This window comes from Sinocyclocheilus anshuiensis, unplaced genomic scaffold (genome assembly GCF_001515605.1).
Source record: "Sinocyclocheilus anshuiensis isolate Anshui unplaced genomic scaffold, SAMN03320099.WGS_v1.1 scaffold880, whole genome shotgun sequence".
Taxonomy (NCBI): Eukaryota; Metazoa; Chordata; class Actinopteri; order Cypriniformes; family Cyprinidae; genus Sinocyclocheilus; species Sinocyclocheilus anshuiensis.
The window spans coordinates 558,033-584,715 of NW_015548254.1; the positions used below are offsets into that span (position 1 = coordinate 558,033).

Genomic DNA, 26,683 nt, shown 5'->3' on the forward strand with positions numbered 1-26,683 from the left:
GAAAGTTTGGGGCGGAGTGTCACAGCAAACTAAGTTGAAGGATCAAGACATTTTTACATTTCTCAGATTTTTTGGGCTCTTCAGAAGTGGAAAATGTCGGGAGTCGCCTCTACCCTGGCCAAGAAGAGAGCGCAGGCTGCAGGGTTTGGAACTAACGCCAATGCCACCAAATACCTCAACCAGGACTTTGAGGCGCTCAGGAGCCAGTGTCTCAGCGGAGGGACCCTGTTCTCAGACTCGTATTTCCCAGCCGCACCCGAATCCCTGGGCTTTAAAGAACTCGGACCCAGCTCCTACAAAACCAGAGGAGTAGCATGGAAAAGAGCAGGGGTATGCTTTCAGTATCAGAAGCTTGAATATTAAGGGCTTCATTCGTTCTTTGGTAATGATTAAACGGGAAATCATGCACTTTCTATGTGTATGTTGCGTTAATGTTGGACCGTTACAATCCATTTCTTTATGCACGAGGGTGTTTTCGTACATCTTTCTTTGCGCAAGTCGCGTTCTTGCGTTCTGTTTGCAGATTTAATTGCTTCTGTATGGCTACATAAGCGTCAAACTGACGTCTTGGCTCTTGCGTCTTTGCTTTTTTAGGGTCGTGTCATGAGCGTTAAGTTTAACGTAGCAAAACAGTCCAACTCAAACAAAAAAAAACTTCTGGAAACAAGAATTAGGCTATATAGGGTTCAGCTCGCGCGGTCTTAGAATCAAGCAACGTACTAAAGTTTTTGCCATATGTTTGTGTTATGTAAATCTGTATTTTGTCTAGGCCTATATAATGTTTTGTCAGTGTTCCGTCAGAGAATGATCCTATAGCTCGACCAGCGTGCTGTTATGGTTACTCGAGCCGATTTCTGTTCGTTCTCAAGCATCTGAACTTTGGTGGGTTTGAAACCCATGACTACGATTTCTCATAGACAGACCACTATGTTCTGTTTATTCAGTTTCACCAGGTGGTCAGAATAGCAGCTGTCATTTTAATAAGTAAATATATTTTATGATTATCTTGGTATATGAACCCACATGCAATCTCAGTGTTTTGTGTCTGATTACATTATTAGCCTGATCCTGCATTTCAAACAGGGTGTTGTTGGTGTCTTTTGCAGGAGCTGTGCTCAAAACCACAATTCATCGTCGGTGGAGCTACACGGACAGATATCTGTCAAGGAGCTCTAGGTAAAAGATTAAAAACATTCATCCACCTGCAAGAAACAAATGTTGAGATTCTTTGTTAATCCTCCTGGTTTGACTAAAACTGAAGAACCTGTTCATTTCACACTGAATCACAGATCTCTTCTCGCTCTCTTCTTCTTAATTCTTTAAACACAGGATACCTGTAAGTCAATACTGTGTGCTAAACGTTTTAACTGCCTCAACCAGAAAATTAGCTTATAATAGCACACTGTGAAAAATGTTCTGTCAGGTAACATAAAATGTGCTTCATTGCATGATTCATTATAAAAGGCAACTAATTATTTACATCATTACTTTGAATGGAAAGTAAACATTTGCACCATCATCTGACTGGGACGCTGTCCTTGCTTATCTTAAAAAATGTTTACTTTAGCAGTGCTGTTTTGGGATCTAAACCTGTATTTAAGCCACCAATATAGTTTTTAAGCAACAACAAATAGGCTGTAACTATAAAAATGGGGGTTTTAAAGTGGCATAAGTGCATTTACACCTGAATGTTATATTTTTGGTGTGAATAGACTGAAAAAAGGAGTAAAACTGGATTCCACTGAATTGATTTGTTTCTTGGATGTATAATGATGGTGTTAATTTACATGTTACTTTACTCACTACTTTGATAAACCAATTCGACTGCATAATGCACATTACTTGTAACTCTGGTGAGGCCCATTATTCATTCTACGAAGCTTTAGCAATCAGTTAAGTTCATTGTGAACATGACAAGCAAACACACACAATGTAATTCCTCGAATAAGGGTGGGTCAGGATTTGAAGGATGCTTTTAACCTAGTGCTCAGTCCAGTGTGGTTATTGTTAACTCAAACTAAAACTTAAAAAAAACTGAAATAAGCAGAAAATAAAATAGAAATATTAGATGAAAAATAAAATAAAAAAATGCAAAATAGAAATGTTGCCAACTAACTGAAATAAAAAAGCTGAAATACTAAAATGACTAAAACTAAAATGAAATAAATAAACAAATATAATTTAAATTTAATAAAAAAATTATACAACAAAAATCACAACAAAATCGAATAAACATTTTTATTTTGAAAATAAAAAAAATAAAAGCTGATAAAAAAAATTAATAAATACTATAATAGTATATAAATAACACTTGAGGCTCATTTACGTCTTTCTAGTCACTTTTCTCCTTTTTAAATAGTACAATGTGTTATACTGCTAAAAAAAACTACTGGTAAAAAAAATCAATCAATATCTATCTATCTATCTATCTATCTATCTATCTAAATATACACTGTCCAAAAGCCTAAACAGTTTGGAGGACTTGGAGCACCCAACTTCTATCTCTATTTTATATCTCATCAGTTAGTTTATATTCTACACTAGTAATTTTAGTAACTTTACCCTCCCCTTCAATACATAATCTCACTTTCTTTTGCCCCATTCCTTCCTGTTGTTGTGTTTACCGCTGACTGAATGGCTGAGCCAAACACATAATACAAACCATCCAAAAGCTAGAAACTAGCCAGAGGGGTTTTGCACACAACCGCTTTTGTTATTAAAGGCTGCAGTTAAAGAGAGAAGAACTTGGCTGTATTTCTCCTGTAAAGTCTTGCATTAGAAACATACACGCACACTTAATGCGATACATGTGGCAGACTGCAGGAAAAGCAGCCTGTTGTCTTTTGAGGAGGGCAGATTCAAGTCTCAGCATTTTCTACACGCGTCTGCTTTCTTAGATTTGCAGCTCACCACTTGGCGTGACACGAAAACCACAATGGAGTTCATTGGCTGAGTTTCATTTGCGTCCCTCAAACTGTGCCTGTTCTTGCTTGTCTGCAGGCGTTTTGAATGTCAAACATTAAAAACGGCTGTCAAAGTTTAATTTTGCAATCCAAATGCAAGTATATGTCATTTAATTTCCATATCTATTGAAGATTTTAGTGAATGCAGGCCTGTATGTGGCTGTTTCAGCTACAGACCACAGAGCGGTTGTAAACACAGTCACAGTCTCACTTCCTGTCTCGCCGTCTCTCAGGTGACTGCTGGCTGCTAGCTGCCATTGCCTCTCTGACCCTGAACGAGGAAGTTCTGGCGCGAGTGGTGCCTGCTGGACAGGGTTTTGGTGACAATTATGCTGGAATCTTCCATTTCCAGGTGTCTGCAAGTTACACTGTTACATTAAATGTGGAACATTGCATTATATAGTTAGCATGCTGATGACCAACATGGACATTATTTTTGTGCAGTGCTTTTATAATTATATTAGTATTCAAAAATATATAACACTCCTTAAAAATACTGTGGTGGTACCATGGTGCATTGATGGTATTTACTTTGTGTACATACCATGGAAACTATATTCATATACCATTATGTTTACATGCTACTCCAAGCTATTTTAAAGAATACTATTGTGATACCATGGTAGTAAATGTCCAGAAAACAAGGTATTGCCATGACGAACAAACATGGTAATACTATAGTACATTTTCATAAATAAAAATAATTGTAATACCATAGTGTAGGTTCAAAAAATCATGAAAATACATAGTTAATGTCCAAAAAAAAATCATGGTACTATATAAAAACAATGTGGTAATACAGTACCTAAGGAAAATATAGTAGTACTGTAGTACATAACCAAAAACATGGAATTACCATATATGTTATCATTCAAAATTTCAGTAAAAGAGTCAGTAAGAAATTAATTATTAAGCAAAGTTTTTATTCAGCAAAGATATATTAAATCGATCAAAAGTGACATTAAAGACACTTATACTGTTAGAAAAGGTTTTCTATTCAGCAAATAATCCTGAAAAAGTATCATGGTTATCAAAAATATGAAGCAGCACAACTGCTTTCAACATTGGTGTTAATAAAAAAAAAAGTTTCTTGAGCAGCAAATCAGCATATTAGTCTGATTTCTGAAGGATCATGTGACACTGAATAATAGAGTAATGATGCTGAAAATTCAGCTTTGCATCACAGGAATAAATTATATATTAAGGCACATTATATATAAAAAACAGTTACTTGAAATTGTAAAAAATATTTTACAATATTACTGTTTTTACTGTATTTTTGATCAAATAAATGCAGCCTTGGTGAGCAAAAGTTACTTCTTTCAAAAACATTAAAAATTTTGAATGGCAGTGTGTATGGTAATACCCTAGTACATGACCAAAAACAAAACAAAACATAGTAATAGCATAGTATATGTCTAAAAACATATGAAAAAATCTGAAAAAAGTCTAAAAAAAATATGTCAAAAAGTATAGGTGGTATAGTATAGGTGTCCAAAAAAGTACTTTTTGGTGCATTTTGCTTGCTGCTCTTAATGCAGAGTTTGACTCTATAATGTTTTAAATTTTGTATATGGGTGTCTTTGCAGTTTGACACACTTTTTGAGACTGAATAGATAATGTGAGTCTGTACACTTTACCTCCATCTTTTAGTTCTGGCAGTTTGGCGAGTGGGTGGATGTTGTCATTGATGACCGGCTGCCGGTGAAAGATGGCGAGTTGGTTTTTGTTCACTCCGCCGAGGGAAACGAGTTCTGGAGCGCCCTGCTGGAGAAGGCCTATGCTAAGTTAGTGTTTGCGTGTGTTGTTTCTTGTTTTTTTTTTTGTCTTTTTCTGTGTATTCACAGCAGTTATGTTAGAACTGCTTCAACCAGAAAGTCAGCTTATTCTTGGAACTTGCTTTCTAAGAACAAACAATAGTATAATCCTTTGTTTTCTTTAGGGCTGTCAACTGATTTGAATTATTACCCACAATCATTTTTTTTTTTTCGGAATTGTGGCAACAAATTCAGTTTTAATGAGTTCAGTATTTATAATTTTTTATTTGTATAATTTAAAAAACGTTTTAATTTCAATTTACTATATTAATATATTTGCCGATTGGACAATTCTATGCAAATTAAAAGACTAGTGCAAAAAAAAAAAAGCCCACACATTCTGTCTTGATCTGGTTGTTAGGGTTAGGGTTAGGACTTTGAACTTTGCATACAAGCACAGCAGGCTTTACCCGCAGCGGCTGTTTTCCTGGAATAAAGGTGTGTCATTTTGTGTAGTGTGTTTTTAACTTAGTGCTCACCGTCTTGCTAGAAGCATTTCTCTCTTACTCTCATTCTTTCATGTTTATCATTGTCATCCGAACACAATGTCAACCATCTGTTGTTTGTTGCATTTGTTGTGTGTAAGAGTGGGTTTACAACCAATGGCCTACTAATTCTGGAACCCTCATATGAACTATTGGAATGGTGATGTCATTCATGAGCATTTATAATAGTGCTGCAGTGATGATGTGTTTTTGTTGGTCAACCTGTACGTAAGCATCAACCTGGTTCCTTTGTCCAAAACCCAATCTGATTTTTCCATTGGCTTTTGGATTATTGCCAATAATAACCTCTGTGACTAACAAAAGTTTATGATTCTTACGTGTTTTGTTTATCATGATAATCTTCAACAATTTTTATGACTTTTGAAGCCTAAATACAATCGGCAGAAGTAAAAGCTAAATCTAGGCTCTGCATGAACTACACCCTGATTTCATGACTTTAACATCACCATCATTACGATTTTGACAACTCTTTCAGTCTTTATATATAAAACAATTTCCTAAAAGTTCGAGTTAGAATAGTTCGCAAGAGCGTGATTCTAAACACAATGAGGCTGTAAAAGTGGACTAGTGAGTTGATGAGTTTATCTGTTCGGTGTGATGACATTTAATGTCCTCAACAACCTCTGTAGTCCCATTTAGCCACTTGTTAGGAACCACTTTTTCAAGACAAGTAAAAGCTTTAAATAAACCACAAGTGAGTATTACTGGTGTTTTTTATGTTGTAAAATAATACGGGAACATATCTTGAGCTTGTGTTCACCACAGACTTTGAGATGATGGAACAAGAAGTGCAAAAATGTTACCTTGCTTCTGGGTTTTGGTCTATAAAAACATGTCATCCCTGCAGCACTCTTATGCTGTGGATTATTTTGCAAAATATAGCCATTTATACATAGTTTTCTCTTATTTTTTTTCCTTTTCTCTGCTTAAATATTTTCTGTTCTTAAAGGGTTAGTTCACCCCAAAATGAAAATTCTTTACTTTTACTTTTAGTCATTTAGCAGACGCTTTTATCCAAAGCGACTCACAAATAAGAAAAAGTCAGTAAAACTAAAAGCTAAAACTCATATATATATATATATATATATATATAGTGGGTACGGAAAGTATTCAGACCCCCTTCAATTTTTCACTCTTTGTTATATTGCAGCCATTTGCTAAAATTGAGCCAAACACACATGCTAAAATAACAACAACAGTCAGTAAGTTGTTGTTATTTTAGCATGTGTGTTTGGCTCAGTGTTATTTTTTTGAGGATTACTGATAAACTAATGTAGTTTGATAGTAAGAAATGGTTATGAAAAACTGAAACAGAAGTGAAACAAGTAGTAGGAAAGAGGAGAAATAGAAAGCGATATCCTTTGTCTGCCCGGTGGAGTCGCACGGTAGAGTCGATGGTCTTTACACTCTTCGGTCTGCACACGACCGTAGCCGCGACCGCTTCCGCGGTAAACTAAGCTTCTTTTTATTCGTTTAACAAAACTCACACTTTCCTGTTTATCACAACAAATGGCCAAGCAAAGTGCACGACACTGACAAGGTACGCGATACAGTACGAGACCAAACGCGATTTCTGCATAGACAGCAACGCAACTGTAATGTTCCCAGGTCCAGAAACATACTAAGGACATCAGTAAAACATTCCATGTGATATCAGTGGCTCAACTTCAGTTTTGCGAAGCTACGAGAATACTTTCTGAGCGCAAAGAAAACAAAAATAACAATTTATTCAATTCTTCTCCCCCGAGTTACATCTTCCGCCATTTTAGAGAGTATCACAACGCATACACAAGCTTTCCCCTAAGCGTAAACAACGCCGATTACGTTCATACGTGCGCTTTCTCCCCCGAACGTAAACAACGCTGATTACGTCGAATACGTTCTTGGATTTTTGCCAATTAATAGGTTTGAATCTACTACAGCACGTTTACAGCTAGTTTTTTTTTTTTAAATAGAGATATAAATTTTAACCATTATAAGTATTTGACCATCACATAAAAGAGAAGGAAGTGATTCCATGATTCCTAAATGGAGCTGTGTCCTAAAATCTTTTCTTAAATATTCAGGTGTTTGAAACAATTAAAAATGATTAAAAATCCATTTTAATCTTTGTGTGGTATCAAAAAAAAGTAGTTTCTTAAATAGTTTCTCAAATTGAGCTCAAAGACATGTGCAATTGTGCGTACATGTCATTTCTTAACTCTAACAGTGTGTTGTATGGTCTCTGGCAGGGTAAATGGCTGTTATGAAGCTCTGTCTGGAGGCTCCACCAGTGAGGGTTTTGAAGATTTCACTGGAGGCATCGCTGAGAGCTACGAGCTGAGTAAAGCGCCGTCCAACATGTTTCAGATCATCCAGAAAGCCTTGGAGGCTGGAGCTTTGCTGGGCTGCTCCATCGACGTGAGATTCCTCTGCCTGTATTTGAATTGAAGTTGGAATAGCATAATTATTATTATTGACCAATCAGCAATCCCTTTTGGGTCACAAGCCCTGCCCATTTTCAGATAGACCTATTTTATTTTTAATTCTGTGATGTAGATCACTAGTGCTGCTGATTCAGAAGCCGTCACCCGCCAGAAGCTGGTGAAAGGCCACGCTTACTCTCTCACGGGGGTGACCGAGGTATGAATAGAGTTATTGGCAGACCTCTTTTTTCAATAATATAATGCATTTTATCATTAGAGTACATTGTGCTTTGTCTTAGGTGAACTATCGTGGCCGCAAGGAGAAGCTGGTTCGTATGCGTAACCCTTGGGGGCAGGTGGAGTGGACCGGAGCCTGGAGTGATAGGTACAGTTTCATTACTGCCAGCACCAGAGATACAATATAAGTTCTAAATATAACTGAAATAGCAAACAACTGTTATTCAGAAATTATAAGGTAGCAACCATGCAATATTGGCCTTAGGATTAAAATGGTTGTTGATGAAGGGTTTTTGGATTTTGTTAATAACAAGATGAGAAAAAAAATGTCTGATTCAATCATTTTAATTAAAACAATCTGTTGACGAAAATATGATGATAAACAGTGGGGCAACAGCAGTGGGTCTCATTTACTAACAATGAGTATGCATGAATTTGTTTGTGAAATCTGCATATGAACGTTTTCAAGAACAAATCATGATTCACCAATAACATAGAAAAAAATTATTCTAAATTTATGAAGTAATGTAGAAATGTAGTAACAACTGAAACCACACATATCAATTAAATCACATACTCAAATAAAAAATCCACAGTTATTAATGAATGAAATCCAATGTTTATTCAATATTATTTCAGGAGGTAGTTTTTGTCAAATGTTGATACATATTAAAATAATTGAAATCAATACTAACTGAGTCAATAATAAGTGAGGTCATTCACATATACAAGTCTTAAAGGTACAGTACAAATAAAAGTTTAATTTTAAGATTAAAATGCGCTTGACTATTTGGAAAATTCTGACTGTGGACAAAAGTATACGATATGGCCTGTGTGAATTCTGTTGAATTCATAGTTTTAATGGACATCTATGGAACTGATTTGGAAATGATAGCATCACTGAACTGCTGATGGTTATCTTTTTCGTTCCTTTAGTTCATCCGAATGGAACAGTATTGCTGCTTCAGAGCGGCCGAACGCCAACGCTGAGGATGGAGAATTCTGGTGCAGTTCCAAACTTGTTTATCTATGGATCTAGATTTAGTGCAACTGTAATCTAGACACTTGAATTTTAAATTCAATATGTTTTCTCTGTCTGTCCAGGATGTCATTCTCAGAGTTCGTTAGCCATTACTCTCGTATAGAGATCTGCACTCTGACCCCGGACGCCATCACCAGCGATTCGATTAAATACTGGGCCGTGTCCAACCACGACGGCACATGGAGGAAAGGCTCCACCGCTGGGGGCTGCAGAAACAACCCTTGTGAGCACAAAAAAAACACAAACACACATCAAGCATTTTTTTTTTTAATCGCTTCATTTCAGTAGAAAAATTGATTCACATGGACTAGGTTCGGTTGGTTTGGTTTGTTTAAAAACATTGCTGAGGACTGCATCCATTCATTGAGTTTCAAGAAATGTGCAGGTAAATGTGTTTCCATCGTAGTTTATGGATAGAAAAATGATCCACCTCAATTGAGTGCATACGTTTTTTATGCATATTTTAATATTTTATCTGTACATCAGCATTACAAAGGCCTTAACTGAGTGCATATGTATCCGTATCTTAGCACTATTAAGTTTAGTTGGTTTGGTTTGTTTAATAATATTGCTGATGGCTGCATCCATTCGGTTTTGTTCATGGAGTTTTTTGTTGCGCATTGTGTAATTTATTGAGTAAATGAGTTTCCATCGTAGTTCATACGCATGTCTTCTTACCGAATAGAAAAATTATCCACCTCAATTGAGTGCATATGTTTTTTAATCTGCATTTTAATATTTTATCTGAATTTTAGCATTACAAAGTTCATTTGGCTTGTTTAATAATGGCGGCGGCAACATCCATTCATTGAGTTTTTTGATGCGCATCAAGAAATTTATTCGGTCAATGTGTTACCAATGTAGTTTCTTATTGGATAGAAAAACGATCTTTCTACACTGAGTGCAAATATTTTATTTATTTGCATTTCAAGATTCTATCTGAATTTTAACGTTACAAAGTTTGGTTGGTTTGGTTTAATAATATTGCTGATGGCTACGTCCATTCATTGAGTTTTTTGTTGCACATCAAAAAATGTATGTGGTAAAAGTATTTCCAGTGTAACTTATGCATGTCTTCTTATCGGATAGAAAAATTACCTTTCTCCATTGAGGGAATACACTTTATTTATGTGCATTTCAATATTTTATTTGCATCTTAGTGTTTCAAAGAGTGTTTGGTTTGGTTTGGTTTGGTTTGGTTTGTAATATTGCTGATGGCTGCATCCATTCATTACGGTTTTTTTTTGTTGTGCATCAAAGAATTTATTTGGTAAAAGTGTTTAGATTATAGTTTATGCGCATATCTTCTTATCGGAAAGAAAATGTTTGCTCAATTAAGTGCATACGTTTTTTTAAGCGCATTTATGATTTTATTTGCATCTAGGGCTTACAAAGTTTGTTTAATAATATTGCTGATGGCTACCATCCATTCATTGAGCTTATTGTTGCGCATCATGTAATTTATTCAGTAAATAAGTTTCCATTGTAGTTATGCAGATTATAATTTACAATAACACATCTTGGTGTTATGAAGTTTGGTTTGTTTCAAAATCTTGCTGATGGCATCCATTCATTCATTCCTCAGACACATTCTGGATGAATCCTCAGTATGTGATTAAGCTGAATGATGAAGATGACGATCCGGATGATAATGAGGTGGGCTGCAGTTTCGTGGTGGGTTTGATCCAGAAGAACCGCCGCCGTCTGAGGAAAGCGGGAGAGGACATGCATACTATCGGCTTTGCTATTTATGAGGTAGGTGGAGACACAAGGAGCATCTAAACGTTGTGATTATGATGTATGGAGAGGAAATTAACATAATTCCAGACTCCAGACAACATATCTATAACATCAAATCAACATATTCTTTTTGTTTGTTTCCACAGTTACCTTCGCAGGTAAGAGTTTAACTACAAAGAGGGGCGTGGCATTTCTTTTGACCAATCATACCATTAACCGCAGCATTTCTGGCTCACTGATTGGCCATTGTCTCCGTCAGTTTCACGGTCAGCGCGACGTACACCTCGATAAGAACTTCTTCCTGACGCACGCACAGAAAGCTCGCTCTGAGACTTTCGTTAACCTGAGGGAGGTCTGCACACGCTTCAAGCTGCCGCCAGGAGAGTACCTCGTTGTCCCGTCCACCTTCGAAGCCAACAAGGATGGAGACTTTTGCCTGCGCGTCTTTTCCGAAAAACAGACTGAAACACTGTAACGTATCTCACCTATATGCCAGTATGACTGTATATATTTTATTTTGAATACTTGATTCTGAATTTGATTGGATAATCTTATGTTTACTCCTAGACCATGTGATGACCCTGTGGACGCTGAATTACCTGATGTAAGCAACTCTCACGATTGCAAAGCTCTTAAAAGTCAAAAGCAGAAAATTGGAATATCACACAAAACATTTGCGAATAAAACACTATTTCCATCCCATGTGTTCAAGAGAACAAAATCAGCACCTCCTAGGAAACTGGTGCAAAGTACAAAACGAAAAATGAACGAACTTTCTTTTCCACTTATCCGATCACATGATCTGTTGAGGCAAAGACACTTGACTTTTTTGTTTTGCATCGAGAAATTTATTTGGTGAATGCGTTTCCACACATTTCCACAGTTTATGCGCATGTCTTGTCGGATATAAAAATGATTGACCTCAATTAAATGCATACATATTTTATGAGAATTTTTCACTGCTACAAATTGTTGATTAATGCTGAATTTCTAAATAAATTTAATTATAAATATATATTTTTTATTTAATAATAATATTAAGAATAAATATAATAATAATAATAACAGGCGCGTTTCCATTACAGATTTGCGCAAAACTTTGGCGATATTTTATAAATGTCGATAAAAAAAGCGAATTATTTCTTTTTTTCCATGCCTGAAAAACCACCTCATGCGAGCGTAAAAACTTTTTTGCGATATATGGGCGTTTTTGCGAAATTGACGCGTTTCTATTAGGTGTATTTTCAATTCGCAGTTTCAATTTGCGCAATTTGAAGGGTAATGGAAACGCACCTAATGACTACTACTAATAATAATACATGAATAAATAATAATAATATTATTTTTGGTGGTAATCAACATATTGCCAAAAGGTCTTATTGAACCTGGAGCATTTTTTTAAACTGTACTTCCTCTTGTTTTCAGGAGACTGTCTCAGACGATGAAGTTGATTCTGGATTCAGAGGCATGTTCGTAAAACTTGCTGGAGCTGTAAGTAGTGACGACTTGTTATGCAGTAAACACTTATATTTTTTGAAAAGCAGAGCAACTGATGCATACTTCTCTCTATAGGACATGGAAATCTCAGCCACAGAGCTCACAACTATCTTAAACAAAATCATCGCGAAACGTAAGTACTCTTGCATCCTTTAGTTTCCACTCGAGATCTAAGGAGTCTGAGGAAATGCTTGCTGTGTTCTTTTGTAGGAACTGACATAAAGACAGACGGCTTCAGTTTGGAGACGTGTCGTATCATGGTGAACCTCATGGATGTATCCTCTCAGCTGCAACTGCTAACGTTTTGCTGTTTGTGTTAACTTGACGTATGTGCTTGAGCCGGGAATTACACGAATCTGGTGTGTTTTTGAATTGTAAATTTCCCTTAACTGTATCTCAGGACAGTGGGAATGGAAAACTGGGTTTGGGAGAATTCGCTACTCTGTGGAAGAAAATTCAGCGATACCTTGTAAGAGATCCACCAGATGCCTTTAACACAATTATCCATTTAAATGATTTCTAAATGTCATGACATGTTGCTCCATTTTATTATAACCCCAGGGAATTTACAAGAAGAATGACATGGATAATTCAGGAACCATAAGCACTCCAGAAATGCGCTTGGCGCTGAAAGAAGCCGGTGAGTCTCAGATACTCACACATATACAAACAGAAATCATTGTGGTGGCATATTATAATATTCACTTCTTTTGTTCTCTTTCCTCTTCTAGGTTTCACTCTTAATAACACTATATTTCAGCTACTGGTAGCACGTTACGCCGAGACAGACATGACTCTTGACTTCGATAACTATGTGGCCTGCCTCATGCGTCTGGAGATGATGTTCCGTAAGTTATTCAATATTTTGGCTAATTTAGTATATTTAGCCCTAAAATCATCATAGAAAATGTCTGCAGATTCTGTGTAGGCCCTTTATAATAGGCCCTAGTGTAGGGTCAGGGCCCCCTGTAGTTCTGGAGCATCATTAGTGAATGTACCTCTCATTTTCAGGGGTATTCAAAAAGCTGGATCCCCACCAAAGTGGCTTCATTGAGCTGGACTTTCAGCAGGTTTGTCATGCTATAACATTTTTGAGAATGAAATAATTAATAAATTACATTTTTAAAATAAATAAATACATTTTTTAAACACATTTTCTTTGTCTTTTTAGTGGCTGAACTTCACTATGATTTAGATGACTCATTGCCAGACCAAACCACTCAAGAGTGAACTATTATGATTACGTGTCAAATTTTTTTAAAATAAGTATTTACTTTTATTTTTTAAATTGTCTATTGCACTTTTGATCTGTCTTACTTACTTCTAAAGTGTTGCATGATTTTATTAGCCTACGTTTGACATTGCCACACTATTTTCGTTTACAAATGCAAGCATCCTTGAACAAGGAGAAACCACTGTGTAATAAAAACGTGTGTGCACTATTATGTGTTTTCTCTTCAAAGGACATTATAAAACACTTTTGAAACTGTACTGACTTATATTTTTGTACACGACTGAATTTAGTAAAACGGCATTTCCGGTCCCTTTAAGGCTCTGGGAGAGGATGTTCATTTGACCCCTCAGCTGTCAATCACTCGTTAGTTCCTCCCTCATGGGCGTGGCCGTTCACTGCGGTACCTTGTTTGTTGTGTCTCATCTGCGCTGATCCGTTCATCCTTCTCTCTATTCATCTTCTCTCCGATTCTATCTATTTTAAAACGCACCTGCTGGGCAGATAACAAAAGTGACAAGTAAACGCTGGTAAGTTTTGTTGAACTTTTCCGTGTTAACTATAGGCGATATCCGTCTGTTATGTGTCGCAGTGTGAAATCTCTGCCCTATATTTCCAGCAAGAGACGAAACAATTTTCTTATTTTAAGTAGCATATTTCTTCAATTTCTAACGGTACTTGTGAATCTTATGATCTTATTAATTTGTAAACAAAGCAGCCACATTTTACACACAATGCACATCAACTATTATTCATGCATTTAGGGCGTGCATCATACTTGCATTATATATATAAACACATATAATTTATACATTCATTAATATTAACATTTGTAGGTTTGTCTGGGTTGTGATCAATTGAACAAAAAATGAGCTCAAACTGAATTAAATATTACAGTAATAGCACTATATAAAGCAACATGAGTGAATATGTGCAGCTGTTTTTGAGGGCGTGTTCATTCATCATCTAAAACAAACACTAGAGTGCTGATGCTCAGTCTGGCCTATTGATTTCACATCACAAGTTGGCAATGCTGTGTTTACATAGGCCTACCACATGATCTGTCCCATTGCAACTCAAAGAAGTCCACTGGTTAAAAGTTCATTATTTTGGTAAAGTCTGTATTTGGAGAATACCTGCTGTCCTTTTATACTCTAGATTGACAGTTACATGTACTGTACATTTACACATATGCAGGCAACAAAGAAGTACCACAAACTACCATGGTAATTTTTTTTTTTTGGAGATGTACCATGGTAATATAGTTTGAAGTACTTTGGACTGTCATGTAAATGTGATACATGAATATATACACTATGGTATATGTCAAAATACCATGGTATTGCCATCTGTTAGCATCACATGAAAAAACATGAATTAACATGAATTTGTGTTAGCAAATTAGCATTGAACTGATTTCTCCTAATGTTAAATATGTTTGTAAATGACCTTTTTCTCCTCAAGCCCATGGCCCACACAAGGAACTTAAGGTATATTCACCCTCTTGTCTTTCTGTAGTTGCAGTTCCAGAAAGGAATGATAATGAACTAAATGTCCAATGCTAGCATAGTTATCTTAGCTGGGTCTATGTGGTTTTCTTTAGCCAACGCTTAGAGAACTGCCCTCCGTGGACATTATCCTTGAAATCATGGTGCATGTAAGTAAACAGGGACTGGCAATATTTTTTCTGCAGAGATGATGGGTAATCATATTACAAGACAACATGGAATTAGCCAGTCATTAGTAAACCTCTCTCCACCCTCACTCAGTAAGTCGCTAAATGAGTGTCTGTTGCAGAGGGCATTTCTCTCAGCTAGCTGGACTAAAAGCCGCATGAAGGCTGCTGCACTAATATTGGCAACATGGCTGACCATAAGCAAACATATGCAAGCATCATAAGCCTTTTAACAGCGGCACTTTGCGCTAAATGCTCAAAAGACATTGAATGTGTGCTGTCGAATGATGGTGCTATTTCTGTGCTAGCTTCAAGTAACCAGTCTCCATCTGCCATTCGCATACAGCATTTTTATTTGTATTTTTTTGGTTTGGTGTAGCAGTTAAAGCTCTGGGCTTGTAATCAGAAGGTTGCTAGTTCGATTCCCACAATAACCCCATTAGCTATATTCGTTTAAAGGGAAAGTTCATCTAAAAATGACAGTTCTGTAATATTTTACTCTTCCTCATGTTGTTCCAAACCTGTGTGACTTTCTTGCTTCCATGGAATGCAAACCAAGAAGTGTGCACTCGTTTCCATGTAACAAAAAGTGAATGGAATCTCAGGGATATGGGTTTGGAAAAATATGGGATTTACTTTGGATTAAAGCAGGGCTGCCCAAACTCAGTCCTGGAGGGCCGGTGTCCTGCAGAGTTTAGCTCCAACTTGCCTTAACACACCTTCCTTTAAGTTTCTAGTATGCCTAGTAAGAGCTTGATTAGCTGGTTCAGGTGTGTTTAATTGGGGTTGGAGCTTAACTCTTCAGGACACCGGCCCTCCAGGACCGAGTTTGGACAGCCCTGGATTAAAGCATTTGTTTAAATGACTACTTCCTTATTTTGGTGCGCTACAGTATGTATTCAATTGGAGGAGTGTCGACGCGTATCTACAAGGAACGCCTGCAGGCAGATGGGATGGGAACTAATGACAATGCGGTCAAGTTCCTGAACCAGGACTACGAGGAGCTGAAGAGAGAGTGTTTGGAGAGTGGCAGGCTGTTTGAAGACCCTTGCTTTCTCGCCGTGCCTCAGTCACTGGGCTTCAAGGAGCTTGCACCACACTCCTCCAAAACACGCGGTGTGCAGTGGATAAGGCCCACTGTGAGTGTTGGAGAGCACGGCCTATACGAACAGCACGCTAGTTACTACATACAACTGCATAATCATTATTTTTAGCATATTTTAATACTTGAGAGGGAGTGGGAGGACAACGATTAAGAAATTACACAAGCTAGACTCGAACTCTAATTTCCCACATTAGAACTAAGGTGTAACAATGGGCTCTAACTACTAAGACAAGTCTCATGTTTTTATTTTTAGCACAACTTGACACCTTAATTGATTGGGATAGAAAAGAAACTATAGGAAATCAAATAGGAACAAGATTGAGAAAATACATGAGCTAGATTCAAACTCTCATTTCCCATATGAGAACCAAGGTGTAACTTCTGGTGTTAATTACTGAGACAAGGTTCTTACTTTCATTTATTTTTTACAGTTATCATTTGTATTGATTGTTAGAGAGAAAGGCCAGGAATTTAAGTGGGAGGATCAAGATTTAGAAATTACATGAGGTAGACTCTCATTTCCCACATGCAAACCAAGGCAAAACTACTAAAACATGGTTCCAACAGTGTAGGAAACATTTGAAAGTTAGAGTTAGGGATAGTTTAGCTCTTAAAGAGTTAAATTACCTCCTTCTTTAAAATAAATAAATAAATCAGTTTTAGCAAAGTTTTGTTTAGTTTATATATGCTGAAACATTGAATTCATTATTTAAATTGTATAAATAATATAATTTCATCGGACTGTGTATCCTTCTCAAAGCTCAAACAATATTTTCATAGCTTAACTGATAGTATCCAACCTGTACAATATACCTGTATGTACTTAGACTAGTTTCATTTGACATAGTGAAAATGTCTCACAGATCTCACAGATATAAGTATGTTTAAAGTTGTGAAATCATGCATGCAGGGTGTGTTGTTATAGGCTGACAGGGACAGTAGCACACTTTGGTTGAGGTGTTGCTCTTATGTGTTGTGTTTGCTTGCGTAATGTTTGCAGGAGCTGTCAAACAATCCTCAGTTTATAGTGGGCGGAGCCACACGTACAGATATTTGCCAGGGGGCCCTTGGTGAGTATGTACTATGTATTAGCCTGGATGTGTGCGTTTGTGCATGCTCGCACACGTTAGCCCACCGAATATCAGGAGCTTTATTTGCGCTTCACTGCAGTTTGGGTGATCCTGCAGCTTAAATCTAAGCAAAACAAAGTTTGTCTGCGACCTTCACGCTTTCTTCTGTCAAAACATTGCTACGCAAATGAAGAAACCTCATATTTTCTTCTGAACGTACCAGTTCTTATGTGCCTCTGTAGTTAAAAATAACTTGTTTAGCATCATATATTTGCAGAAATGCAGCAATATAGACATACGTGCTGTGGTATTAGCATGATTAGCTCATTAGCATGGATGTCACCATAATGTAATCAATATAGATAGACAGACAGATACATTTACCGATAGAAATATATAGGCAGAAAGACGGGTGGATAGATGAATGAATGGAATGATGGATGTACTAATATACAGACAATTGGATGGATAAATGGATGGATGGACTGATAGACGATTGGATAGATGTATAGATGGAGGTAGATAGTGAGACGGATGGTTGGACTAATAGACAGTTGGATGGATGGATGGACGGACGGATGAATGAAGGGACGGACAGATGATAGGTAGATGGATGGACTGATAGACAGACCACTGTATAGATATACAGATAGAGGTAGATAGACAGACAGACAGACCTACCGACCGACCGATCGATCGCTTGATCTTGTGTACATCACTGGAGCACTGTATCAACCAATCAGAAGCCAGAACTGGAACTACCCGTTTTATTTTACTGCATATATTATATATTTTGGGTTTTTATGAATGAGCTAATAGCAAATCCCATTAAGTCAAGGGGATTGACACCTCTATGATCAACATTTGTAGTGTATTCTGACTCTTTTGAGAGAAAATGTGTGTTAGGGGGCAGATGAGTGTATATGTGTGATTCCTGGCTGGTGGGGAGTGGTTAAACACAATGCCTGAGTGGTGAGTCATACAGTCATAAGTGTAGCATTAGAGAACTCTGGGATTGGCTCATGGCATGTTTGTGTGTGTGTGGGGGTGTGCACTCACCAGTGCCAAACTAAGTGTGTGTTTGCACAGCAAACACTGGGTGGAGGAGGATGGCGGAGCTTATCACAGATATGCATTTTACCTCTCATTGAGCACACCGAAAGCCTCATGACGTGGTTCAAGCCTCAACAGCCAAAACGGGTTTGGCTTTGTCAAGGGTGTTTAAGATAAAATAGCTTTCATCCAGACTAAATGTACAGTACTGAAATTGTGCTGTTATCTCTTCTTACAAACACATTCTCCACCCCCTCTTCGGCTGTCGGTGGAGGGCTCCCCCTAATGGGGCATTGTTCTACACACAAACATTCACCACGTTTCTACATACAAACATTTACTATAGTCTTAGTTTAAAAAAGTATTATAGTCAGAGGTGTAAAGAGTACCTAAAAACCAAACTTGAGTAAAAGTACAGATACCTTACAGTAAAAATTACTCCACTACACGTTACAAGTCACCAATTCCAAAACAACTTGAGTAAAAGTCTTAGACAAGTGCAGTAACTAATTACATTTACTCCAATACTTTACACCTCTGATTATAGTTACTAAAGGCATTTTCCATTTGAACTGAATGAAAATAAAGTAGTAAAAATAATTGGCTACAAATATGGTAACCATGGTACATTTTTGTAAAGGTAACAGGCTTCTTTTTTTTTGTCACCAAAGGTAATTGCAAAAATAATACCTCAACACTCTTCTCACCTTGCCATTGGTTGGCTAAATAGATAACCCCGCCCCAAACTCATGTCATTGGTCGAGCCAGTTGGTATGAGATAGATAGATAGATAGATAGATAGATAGATAGATAGATGCATCAGTTCAATCAGGAAATCTTAGTAAGCAGACTTAGTACTAAAACATAATACCAAAAAACATTTACATGCTATATGAATTAGTTTAAATAAATGTTCTTTAACAGTAACTGTATTTTCTGTGGTAATTTTTCTCTACTCAGGTGACTGTTGGCTGTTAGCTGCCATTGCATCCTTGACTTTAAATGACAGGCTGCTTTACAGAGTTGTACCTCATGGACAAAGCTTTACGGACGAGTATGCCGGCATCTTTCACTTCCAGGTGCTCAGCCGACTGTTAATGAATGACAGAAATGTAGAACACACATTAGCAGATATAATACAAATACAAAGTTCTTACACTCTAAACTTCTGCTTTTCATTAATTATTTTTATTATTTACTATTTTAATATTTTCATTAACATTTTAGAACTATAAAACATTAATTTATATTAAAGGAGTAGTTCACCCCAAAAATAAAGATTTGCTGAAAATGTACTCACCCTCTGGCCATCCAAGATGGAGATGAGTTTATTTCTTCATCTGAACAGATTTGGAGAAATGTAGCATTACATCACATGCTCACCAATGGATCCTCTGCAGTGAATGGGTGCCGTCAGAATGAGAGTCCAAACAGCTGATAAAAACATCACAAAAATCCACAAGTGCTGTAATACAGATGACTCCAGTCCATCAGTTAACTTCTAGTGATATTTTTAACTTCATGTTTGTAAAGAAATCCATCATTAGGACATTTTAACTTCAAATCATTGCTTTCGGCTAAAATATGAGCCCTGGACTCATATTCAAATATGTACTGGAGGCGTGTGGATTATTGTGATTTTTTTTTTAATCAGCTGTTTGGACTCTCATTCTGACGGCACCCGTTCACTGCAGAGGATCCATGGGTGAGCATGTGATGTAATACTACATTTCTCCAAATCTGTTCAGATGAAGATAGATAGATGATGGATAAAGGATGGATGGATGGATGGATCCACATTGTGGATGGTCATTTGCAGTCTGATTCATTATCAGCAAATTAAAATTTTTGGGTGAAATGTTTCTTTAATATAAATATATTTTTATCAGTATTTGTTATACTAATATGTTTTTTCCCATGTTCTGCAGTTCTGGCAGTTTGGCGAGTGGGTGGACATTGTGATTGATGACCGTTTGCCTGTGAAGGATAAAGAGCTGATGTTTGTTCACTCAGCAGAGGGAAATGAGTTTTGGAGCGCCTTGCTGGAAAAAGCGTATGCCAAGTGAGTCTCTTCCTCTCTCTTGTTCTTTTCATATGATTATTAGAGACCATAACATGTGCGTATGTGCCTGTAGACTGAATGGCTCATATGAAGCTCTGTCGGGAGGTTCCACCACTGAAGGCTTTGAGGACTTCACGGGTGGAGTGGCCGAGATGTATGAACTGCGTAAAGCTCCCAAAGACTTGCACCGCATCATTGCCAAAGCCTTGGAGAGAGGCTCACTGTTGGGCTGCTCTATTGATGTGAGTCCCCACAGCGCCTACTACAGGCCTGGAGACACAATGCAACATTTATGGATCTAGTTACCCAGTTTTTTGTGTATTTGTCTGGTAGATCACTAGTGCCTCTGATATGGAGGCTGTAACCTTTAAGAAGCTGGTGAAGGGGCATGCATACTCCGTCACGGGTCTCAGAGAGGTCAGGATCACCTCTAAAATATATCTTGAGCTCATTATTTTACCATTTTAATTATTTGCATCTATATTTTGTTGTTTAAATTTTAGGTGAATTTCCGTGGCAGCAGGGAAAGGCTGATCCGCATCCGAAACCCTTGGGGGCAAGTTGAATGGACAGGGGCTTGGAGTGACAAGTGAGTCGACCAATCAGGATGAATTTGGATAGATTTTCTTATACAGGACATGTTCATAATATAACACTTTTAGTTCATTTTCAGTTCTTCTGAGTGGAATGGGATTGATCCAGCAGAGAGAGAGGAAATGAACAACCACATGGAGGATGGCGAGTTCTGGTAAATCTCCACAGAAATCTGGTATTTATGGTTCTCGCACCTTTAACTAGGCGCTGTGTATTAGGGTTAAGTGTCAGTCCCAAAAAGAATATTTTTTTTGATTCTGAGATGTTGGCAATCGAGAGTTGACTCCATGATGTGAGCAAGTCTGTGTCTATTACCTTGATTACCAAACCACTACACATCCCAGCAGAGCTGTGACTGCTAATAATGAGGATTTTTATTTATCCCAGTCACTTGAATCTTTTGGTTCTGTTCACAGAATTGACTTGTTCAGATTCATTCACTGATTCAGTCAGTGACTCTCTGTAGGTTACATCCTCAAGGTTTTTTTTTTTTAGTTTTCTGAGTGAGTCTTTTAGTCATTGATTTTTTTCATATGTATAAATTATAGTGTAATAAGTGTATAAGATGCTCTCTTTTCATAAAAATGTAGAAAATTAGTCTGGAATCAGTTCTTAGAATCAACTCCTTCAGATTCAGAAATTGAAGAGCCCTACTCTATGCACTAAATGATTATTTCTATTTCCTGTATAAATGTTGTATTTCCATTCATGTAATTTTACTGACGCTCTGTTCTCTGGCCACTTTAGGATGTCATTTCAGGAGTTCAAACGTCAGTTTTCTCGTCTGGAGATCTGTAACCTCACGCCAGATGCTCTGAGTGAAGATTCTCAAAATTTCTGGAACACAATTAAGTTTAATGGCACCTGGAGGAGAGGAAGTACAGCAGGGGGCTGCAGGAACCACCCCAGTGAGATCAATTCACACAACCCCAATGAAACTTATGCATCAGCTAAAACATACTGCATTACATACTTGTCTGTTTTTATCAGACACATTCTGGATAAACCCTCAATATAAGATCACGCTGCTGGAGGAAGATGATGATCCTGAGGATGATGAGGTGGCCTGCAGCTTCCTGGTGGCCTTGATGCAGAAGGACAGGCGACGTTACCGCAAGCAAGGGCAGGATATGCACACCATTGGCTTCGCTTTATATGAGGTTGGAGGACAAAAGCTGAGATACAAGTCACACACTTAAATATAATTAAATATCATTATTTTCACTCACTTATTGTCTTTTATTCCTGTTTTTATTTAGGTACCAGAAGAGGTATGAAATATTTTCAGTATTAATTTAAGGTGAAGTGTGTAATTTTTTTTATGTTAAAATACTTGTAATATGCAGAGACTTTAATTTAGCCATTTTTGGTTGATTTTCCTTAAATGTATAAAGACTGTTTCTCTGTGGTGTTTTCAATACATTGCTCTGTTTGTTTGAGTATTTTGGCCAACCCAGCATAGCAACAGTGGTTCAACCAATGGCGTGAAGTTGGGGTGTAGCTATGTTTGGCAGACCAATGACAGACAGGGAAGTGTTCAGGAAACCTGTTGGAAAACAATTATTTTTCAAACCTGTTTAGTTATGCAGAAATTACACACTTCACCTCTAAATTACATTCAATTTCTAATTGTTTTGAAAGCGAACAATTTGTGATATAAGCTCTTTCTTCTGTTTCTTAGTTTCGTGGTTCCCAGAGCGTTCATCTCAAGAAGGACTTTTTCTTGCGTCACTCATCCTGCGCACGCTCAGAATCCTTCATTAACCTGCGGGAAGTCAGCACACGACTGAAGCTGCCACCTGGCGAGTATCTCATAGTCCCTTCAACTTTTGAGGCCGGAAAAGAGGCTGATTTCGTGCTGCGAGTCTTCACTGAGAAACAGTCAGAAACTCAGTAAGTAACTCAACTGTTCAACTAAAGTAAACAACAGAGGTACAAAAATATTTATATGTAAAAAATTGTTTGACTAGCTTATGTGCTGTTGTTGTTATTTTTTTAATTGTGCAGCATCACTTTTATAGAGAAAAAATTTCTTTCTTTTTTTTAGAGAAATGGATGATGAGATTTCATTTAACCTGGAAGATGAAGTAAGGATTTCTCTGTTATTTAAATATAACACTAAAATAACCTTAGCTACCACATGGCTATGACCTGAAAACCACCAACAAAACTCATACTGCTCACATTTTCTTCAAACAAACAAAACAAAAAAAAACTTCAAAATTTCTTATCCACAGGTTTCAGAGGAGGGCATAGAAGACTCTTTTAAAAAACTGTTTGCACAGCTGTCTGGAGAGGTGTGTTTCTATCTTTCATTATAGTGTGTGTATTCCATTAGATTAAACTTGATCTAAACTCTCTTGTAGGACATGGAGATTTCAGTTCATGAGCTCAGGACCGTTCTGAACCGAGTGGTTGCCAAACGTAAGCTCAACTGACATTTTTAAGTGTTCACGTCTGGTCTGTGTCTGTGTGTACTTGAGAAATACCTCTGCTCTTCTGTGTTCTTCAGACAGAGACTTAAAGACAGATGGGTTCAGTTTGGAGTCGTGTAGGTGCATGGTCAGCCTGATGGATGTATCCTCAGATTGTGAAATGCTAACTTTTACAAGTGACTTTTGCTTATCTAATAGTGTATATATTTCATTTGATTATTGATAAGCATTTGGTTGATTTTGTTGGCCTTGACTGATCAAACTCAGAAGGATGGCAGTGCACGGCTGGGAATTGTGGAGTTCCAGATTCTATGGAATAAAATCAGGAAGTGGTTGGTGAGAAACTGACTGGTGCATCACAAGTCACATAACCTTCCCTACATCCTGTGGATAGTATGGTGGCAACTCAAACTCATTTTTCTCATTTGCAGGGCATTTTCAGACAGTTTGATCTGGACAAATCCGGCACAATGAGCTCGTATGAAATGCGCCTCGCCGTGGAGTCAGCTGGTAATTAAGTTTTTAATGTTGTGTTAATCTTGTGAAAATCTTTGACCATGGCATGTTTTGGTTACATAAACAGGAGGAGCATCGATCCAGATTTGATTTGACAGCTCTTAATTCTTTTTTTATTCTAAATCATTTTGTTTCAATTCAGATTCATTTATATTTCAGTCACAATGTCCATTATACTTGCATATGTCTTGATTCACTAAAAAGAACACGTTCAAAAGAGTAATTCTTTTAGGAATCGGGCTTCACTGGTTGCGATTTATGTTTTAATTCACCAAAAAGAACCAGTTCATAAGAATAATTTGTTTGTGAATCAGGCTACACTCGTCAGTCGTCACCCTATATGCTTTTGATTCACTTAAAAGAACCGTTCATAAAAGTTTGTGAATCGGACTACACTGATGGAGCTGTATGTTTTTGATTTACTAAAGTGAACCGGCTCATACCTTTACAGATATGTTTTCACGCAGCCACTGTATTGAGTAAATCGATTTTAGGATTTCAAATTAAGTTTGCATTTGATCTATTGATGGCATAAATTAACGTTTTTGAAGCTTTGAATCAACTGAACCAACTGCTCTGCAAAATGATTCACTGTTTTGAAGTTCTGTAAATACCACACGCTGGCGACGCCTGCTGGTCAAAACTGTGTAAATGCAACAAAAACATGCCAAAGCATGCATAAAAACAGCTTTTACAAACGCACTGCAATTGTTTTATTGAAAGTATAATCTATTAAATGCAATTAATAAATAATCTAATGTCATTAAATACGGAGTGTCTGTATAATATGTGTTCTTGTTAATTTTCAGGGCTTGTTTTGTTTGTTCTATGGAGGGCTTGGCTAAACAGGCCAAAAAGAGACTATTAACTACTACTCTTCCTTTAAATTATAAATTTGTTGCATTAAAAATGTCTACAAATGTATAAAACTGATCCAAGATTGCTAGTTTAACCAGTGAAAATCGATAATTTTACCATGCCCTAATATTGTGCCTTTTCCTTGTCTTCAGGTTTTAAACTCAATAACAAGCTACATCAAATAATTGTGGCGCGATATTCTGATGGAGATACGATTGACTTTGATAACTTTGTCTGTTGCCTGGTCAAACTGGAGGCCATGTTCAGTACGTCATTTACACATATAATTCTCTTTTTGCAAAAAAAAGTTGATTTGCTAATGTTTCACTAAAATGACTCATTAAACGTGTCGTCTTCAACAGGGACTTTTAGAGAGCTGGACAAAGAGGGTTCAGGCATCGCAGAGCTCAGTGTTAGTGAGGTGGGTCATTTCTTAGCTTCTGTTCACCTATACTTTTCAAAATGGGGGAACATTACATTAGTAATGCATTAAAACCTAATACTGTATATTTTCGCAAGAAAAGTAAATAAAGTCATTAGCTCTTTTGCTCTCTCCTACAGTGGCTGTACCTGACCATGTGTGGTTGATGTGTGAAGATCATATCGTGCTGGACTAGAAGGGCCAAAATTACTCCCTCAACTGCAGCTTTAAGCCATTACACCCAAAGATGCTTGAGCAATCCAGTACATATTGCCTTAAACACATCCCCCATCACATGAGCCTATGGCACTATATGCTTTTTGATTGAAAAAGGGATTTCCTTATTATGCAAGATGCGTTTATCCATTATGAACCACTAAATGTTACCGGAAAAATATATTCTAGCATTTCGAAGAGCAACTTCACATAGCTTTATGATTAACTGCATGCTACTAACCTTATGCTGTAGGTTATTTTTCTGTACCTCACATATGTAGCTTAACCTAGAATTTGAAATTTACACCGTTACAGCCTTGATATTTAAAGAAATTTAATTTTTATTTGATCCTGTCAGTGTATGATTTTGATAGCATTTATGATCAATGTGATTTGCTGTGCAATTATTTATATAAAAACAACTTGAGATCTTATAGGATATTCAGGGAATTGTGCTACACTAGATCTTTTCTTTTATGCTGCTTCTTAATGAAAGGAAATGAAAATAAAGTTTAAATGTAACTTCTTGGTACGTTATGGCTTTTTAATGGTTGATGAATATATATTTAAAATGTAAAAAAGTGTTGTTTTTCTTGCAATTCTTAGTCTAAATCTCCCAATTCAGACTTTTCTCGCATTCCAAAGAGTACAAACTACAAGATGCAAACTTGCAATTCTGAGTTTATATCTCCAAACTCTGACTTTTTATAGCAAAAATTTGTTTTCATGCAGGCACATTTTTAACCTGTGACGGAAAAATGGCTTCCATAGTGCGTGTATAAATATTGAATTCTCAATATAAAATGTTCCCTATGATATATTTCCTAAATGTGTATGTGTATATACACATATATACACATATATACACATATATACATATATACACATATACACATATACACATATATACATATATATACATACATACATATATATACATATATACACATACACATACACACACATATACATACATACATAAACACATACACACATACATACATACATACTACATACATACATACATACATGCATACATACATACATACACGCATACATGCATACATACATACATACACGCATACACGCATACATACATACACACACACACGCATACATACATACATACACACACATACATACACACACACACACATACATACACACATACACACATACATATATACATACACACACACACACATATATACATACACACACACACACATATATACATACA

At 36.8% G+C, this 26,683-nt stretch overlaps 2 protein-coding genes and 1 long non-coding RNA gene across 5 annotated transcripts in view; 2 read left to right on the forward strand and 1 right to left on the reverse strand.

Annotated features, from left to right (window-relative positions):
• Positions 1-13,649, forward strand: LOC107655378 (calpain-2 catalytic subunit-like). The gene is made up of 21 exons (XM_016442846.1): positions 1-330; positions 1,107-1,176; positions 3,197-3,315; positions 4,617-4,750; positions 7,518-7,686; positions 7,825-7,908; positions 7,991-8,076; positions 8,865-8,933; positions 9,033-9,193; positions 10,556-10,725; positions 10,857-10,868; positions 10,970-11,181; positions 11,278-11,314; positions 12,136-12,201; positions 12,283-12,340; positions 12,418-12,482; positions 12,608-12,676; positions 12,769-12,847; positions 12,939-13,055; positions 13,219-13,277; positions 13,379-13,649. Exons 1-21 carry the CDS (start codon positions 94-96, stop codon positions 13,400-13,402), a joined length of 2,097 nt encoding a protein of 698 aa, XP_016298332.1. The 5' UTR covers positions 1-93; the 3' UTR covers positions 13,403-13,649.
• LOC107655382 (uncharacterized) overlaps positions 13,543-26,683 on the reverse strand; it is a 24,176-nt gene continuing 11,035 nt past the window's right edge. Inside the window, exon 3 of the long non-coding RNA XR_001630431.1 lies at positions 13,543-13,698. This is a non-coding gene — a long non-coding RNA (uncharacterized LOC107655382). The remainder of the gene's footprint in view (positions 13,699-26,683) is intronic.
• On the forward strand, positions 13,780-26,008 carry LOC107655377 (calpain-1 catalytic subunit-like). Of its 3 annotated transcripts, XM_016442843.1 has the most exons (23): positions 13,780-13,968; positions 14,903-14,928; positions 16,006-16,252; positions 17,219-17,288; positions 19,302-19,420; positions 20,270-20,403; positions 20,477-20,645; positions 20,737-20,820; positions 20,907-20,992; positions 21,077-21,151; positions 21,745-21,905; positions 21,988-22,157; positions 22,257-22,268; positions 22,679-22,890; positions 23,045-23,085; positions 23,233-23,294; positions 23,364-23,421; positions 23,510-23,574; positions 23,700-23,768; positions 23,864-23,942; positions 24,959-25,072; positions 25,169-25,227; positions 25,368-26,008. In XM_016442843.1, the coding sequence occupies exons 2-23, from the start codon at positions 14,906-14,908 to the stop codon at positions 25,392-25,394; spliced, it is 2,136 nt and encodes a 711-aa protein (XP_016298329.1). In that variant the 5' UTR covers positions 13,780-13,968; positions 14,903-14,905; the 3' UTR covers positions 25,395-26,008. The 3 variants fall into 3 exon arrangements, with proteins under 3 accessions (XP_016298329.1, XP_016298331.1, XP_016298328.1); XM_016442845.1 differs by lacking the exon at positions 14,903-14,928; XM_016442842.1 differs by lacking the exon at positions 13,780-13,968 and having other exon boundaries at positions 14,271-14,928; positions 23,045-23,084; positions 23,235-23,294.

What these genes read in the sequence shown, in the direction of transcription:
- LOC107655378 (XM_016442846.1), top strand. Translation starts at nt 94, where the DNA reads ATGTCGGGAGTCGCCTCTACCCTGGCCAAGAAGAGAGCGCAGGCTGCA. An exon ending in CTGGAGAAGGCCTATGCTAA is followed by an intron (nt 4,751 to 7,517) that starts GTTAGTGTTTGC and finishes GGTCTCTGGCAG; the next exon opens with GGTAAATGGCTGTTATGAAG. An exon ending in TCGTAAAACTTGCTGGAGCT is followed by an intron (nt 12,202 to 12,282) that starts GTAAGTAGTGAC and finishes TTCTCTCTATAG; the next exon opens with GACATGGAAATCTCAGCCAC.
- LOC107655377 (XM_016442842.1), top strand. Translation starts at nt 14,864, where the DNA reads ATGTTAAATATGTTTGTAAATGACCTTTTTCTCCTCAAGCCCATGGCC. An exon ending in CTGGAAAAAGCGTATGCCAA is followed by an intron (nt 20,404 to 20,476) that starts GTGAGTCTCTTC and finishes ATGTGCCTGTAG; the next exon opens with ACTGAATGGCTCATATGAAG. An exon ending in CAAACTGGAGGCCATGTTCA is followed by an intron (nt 25,073 to 25,168) that starts GTACGTCATTTA and finishes CGTCTTCAACAG; the next exon opens with GGACTTTTAGAGAGCTGGAC.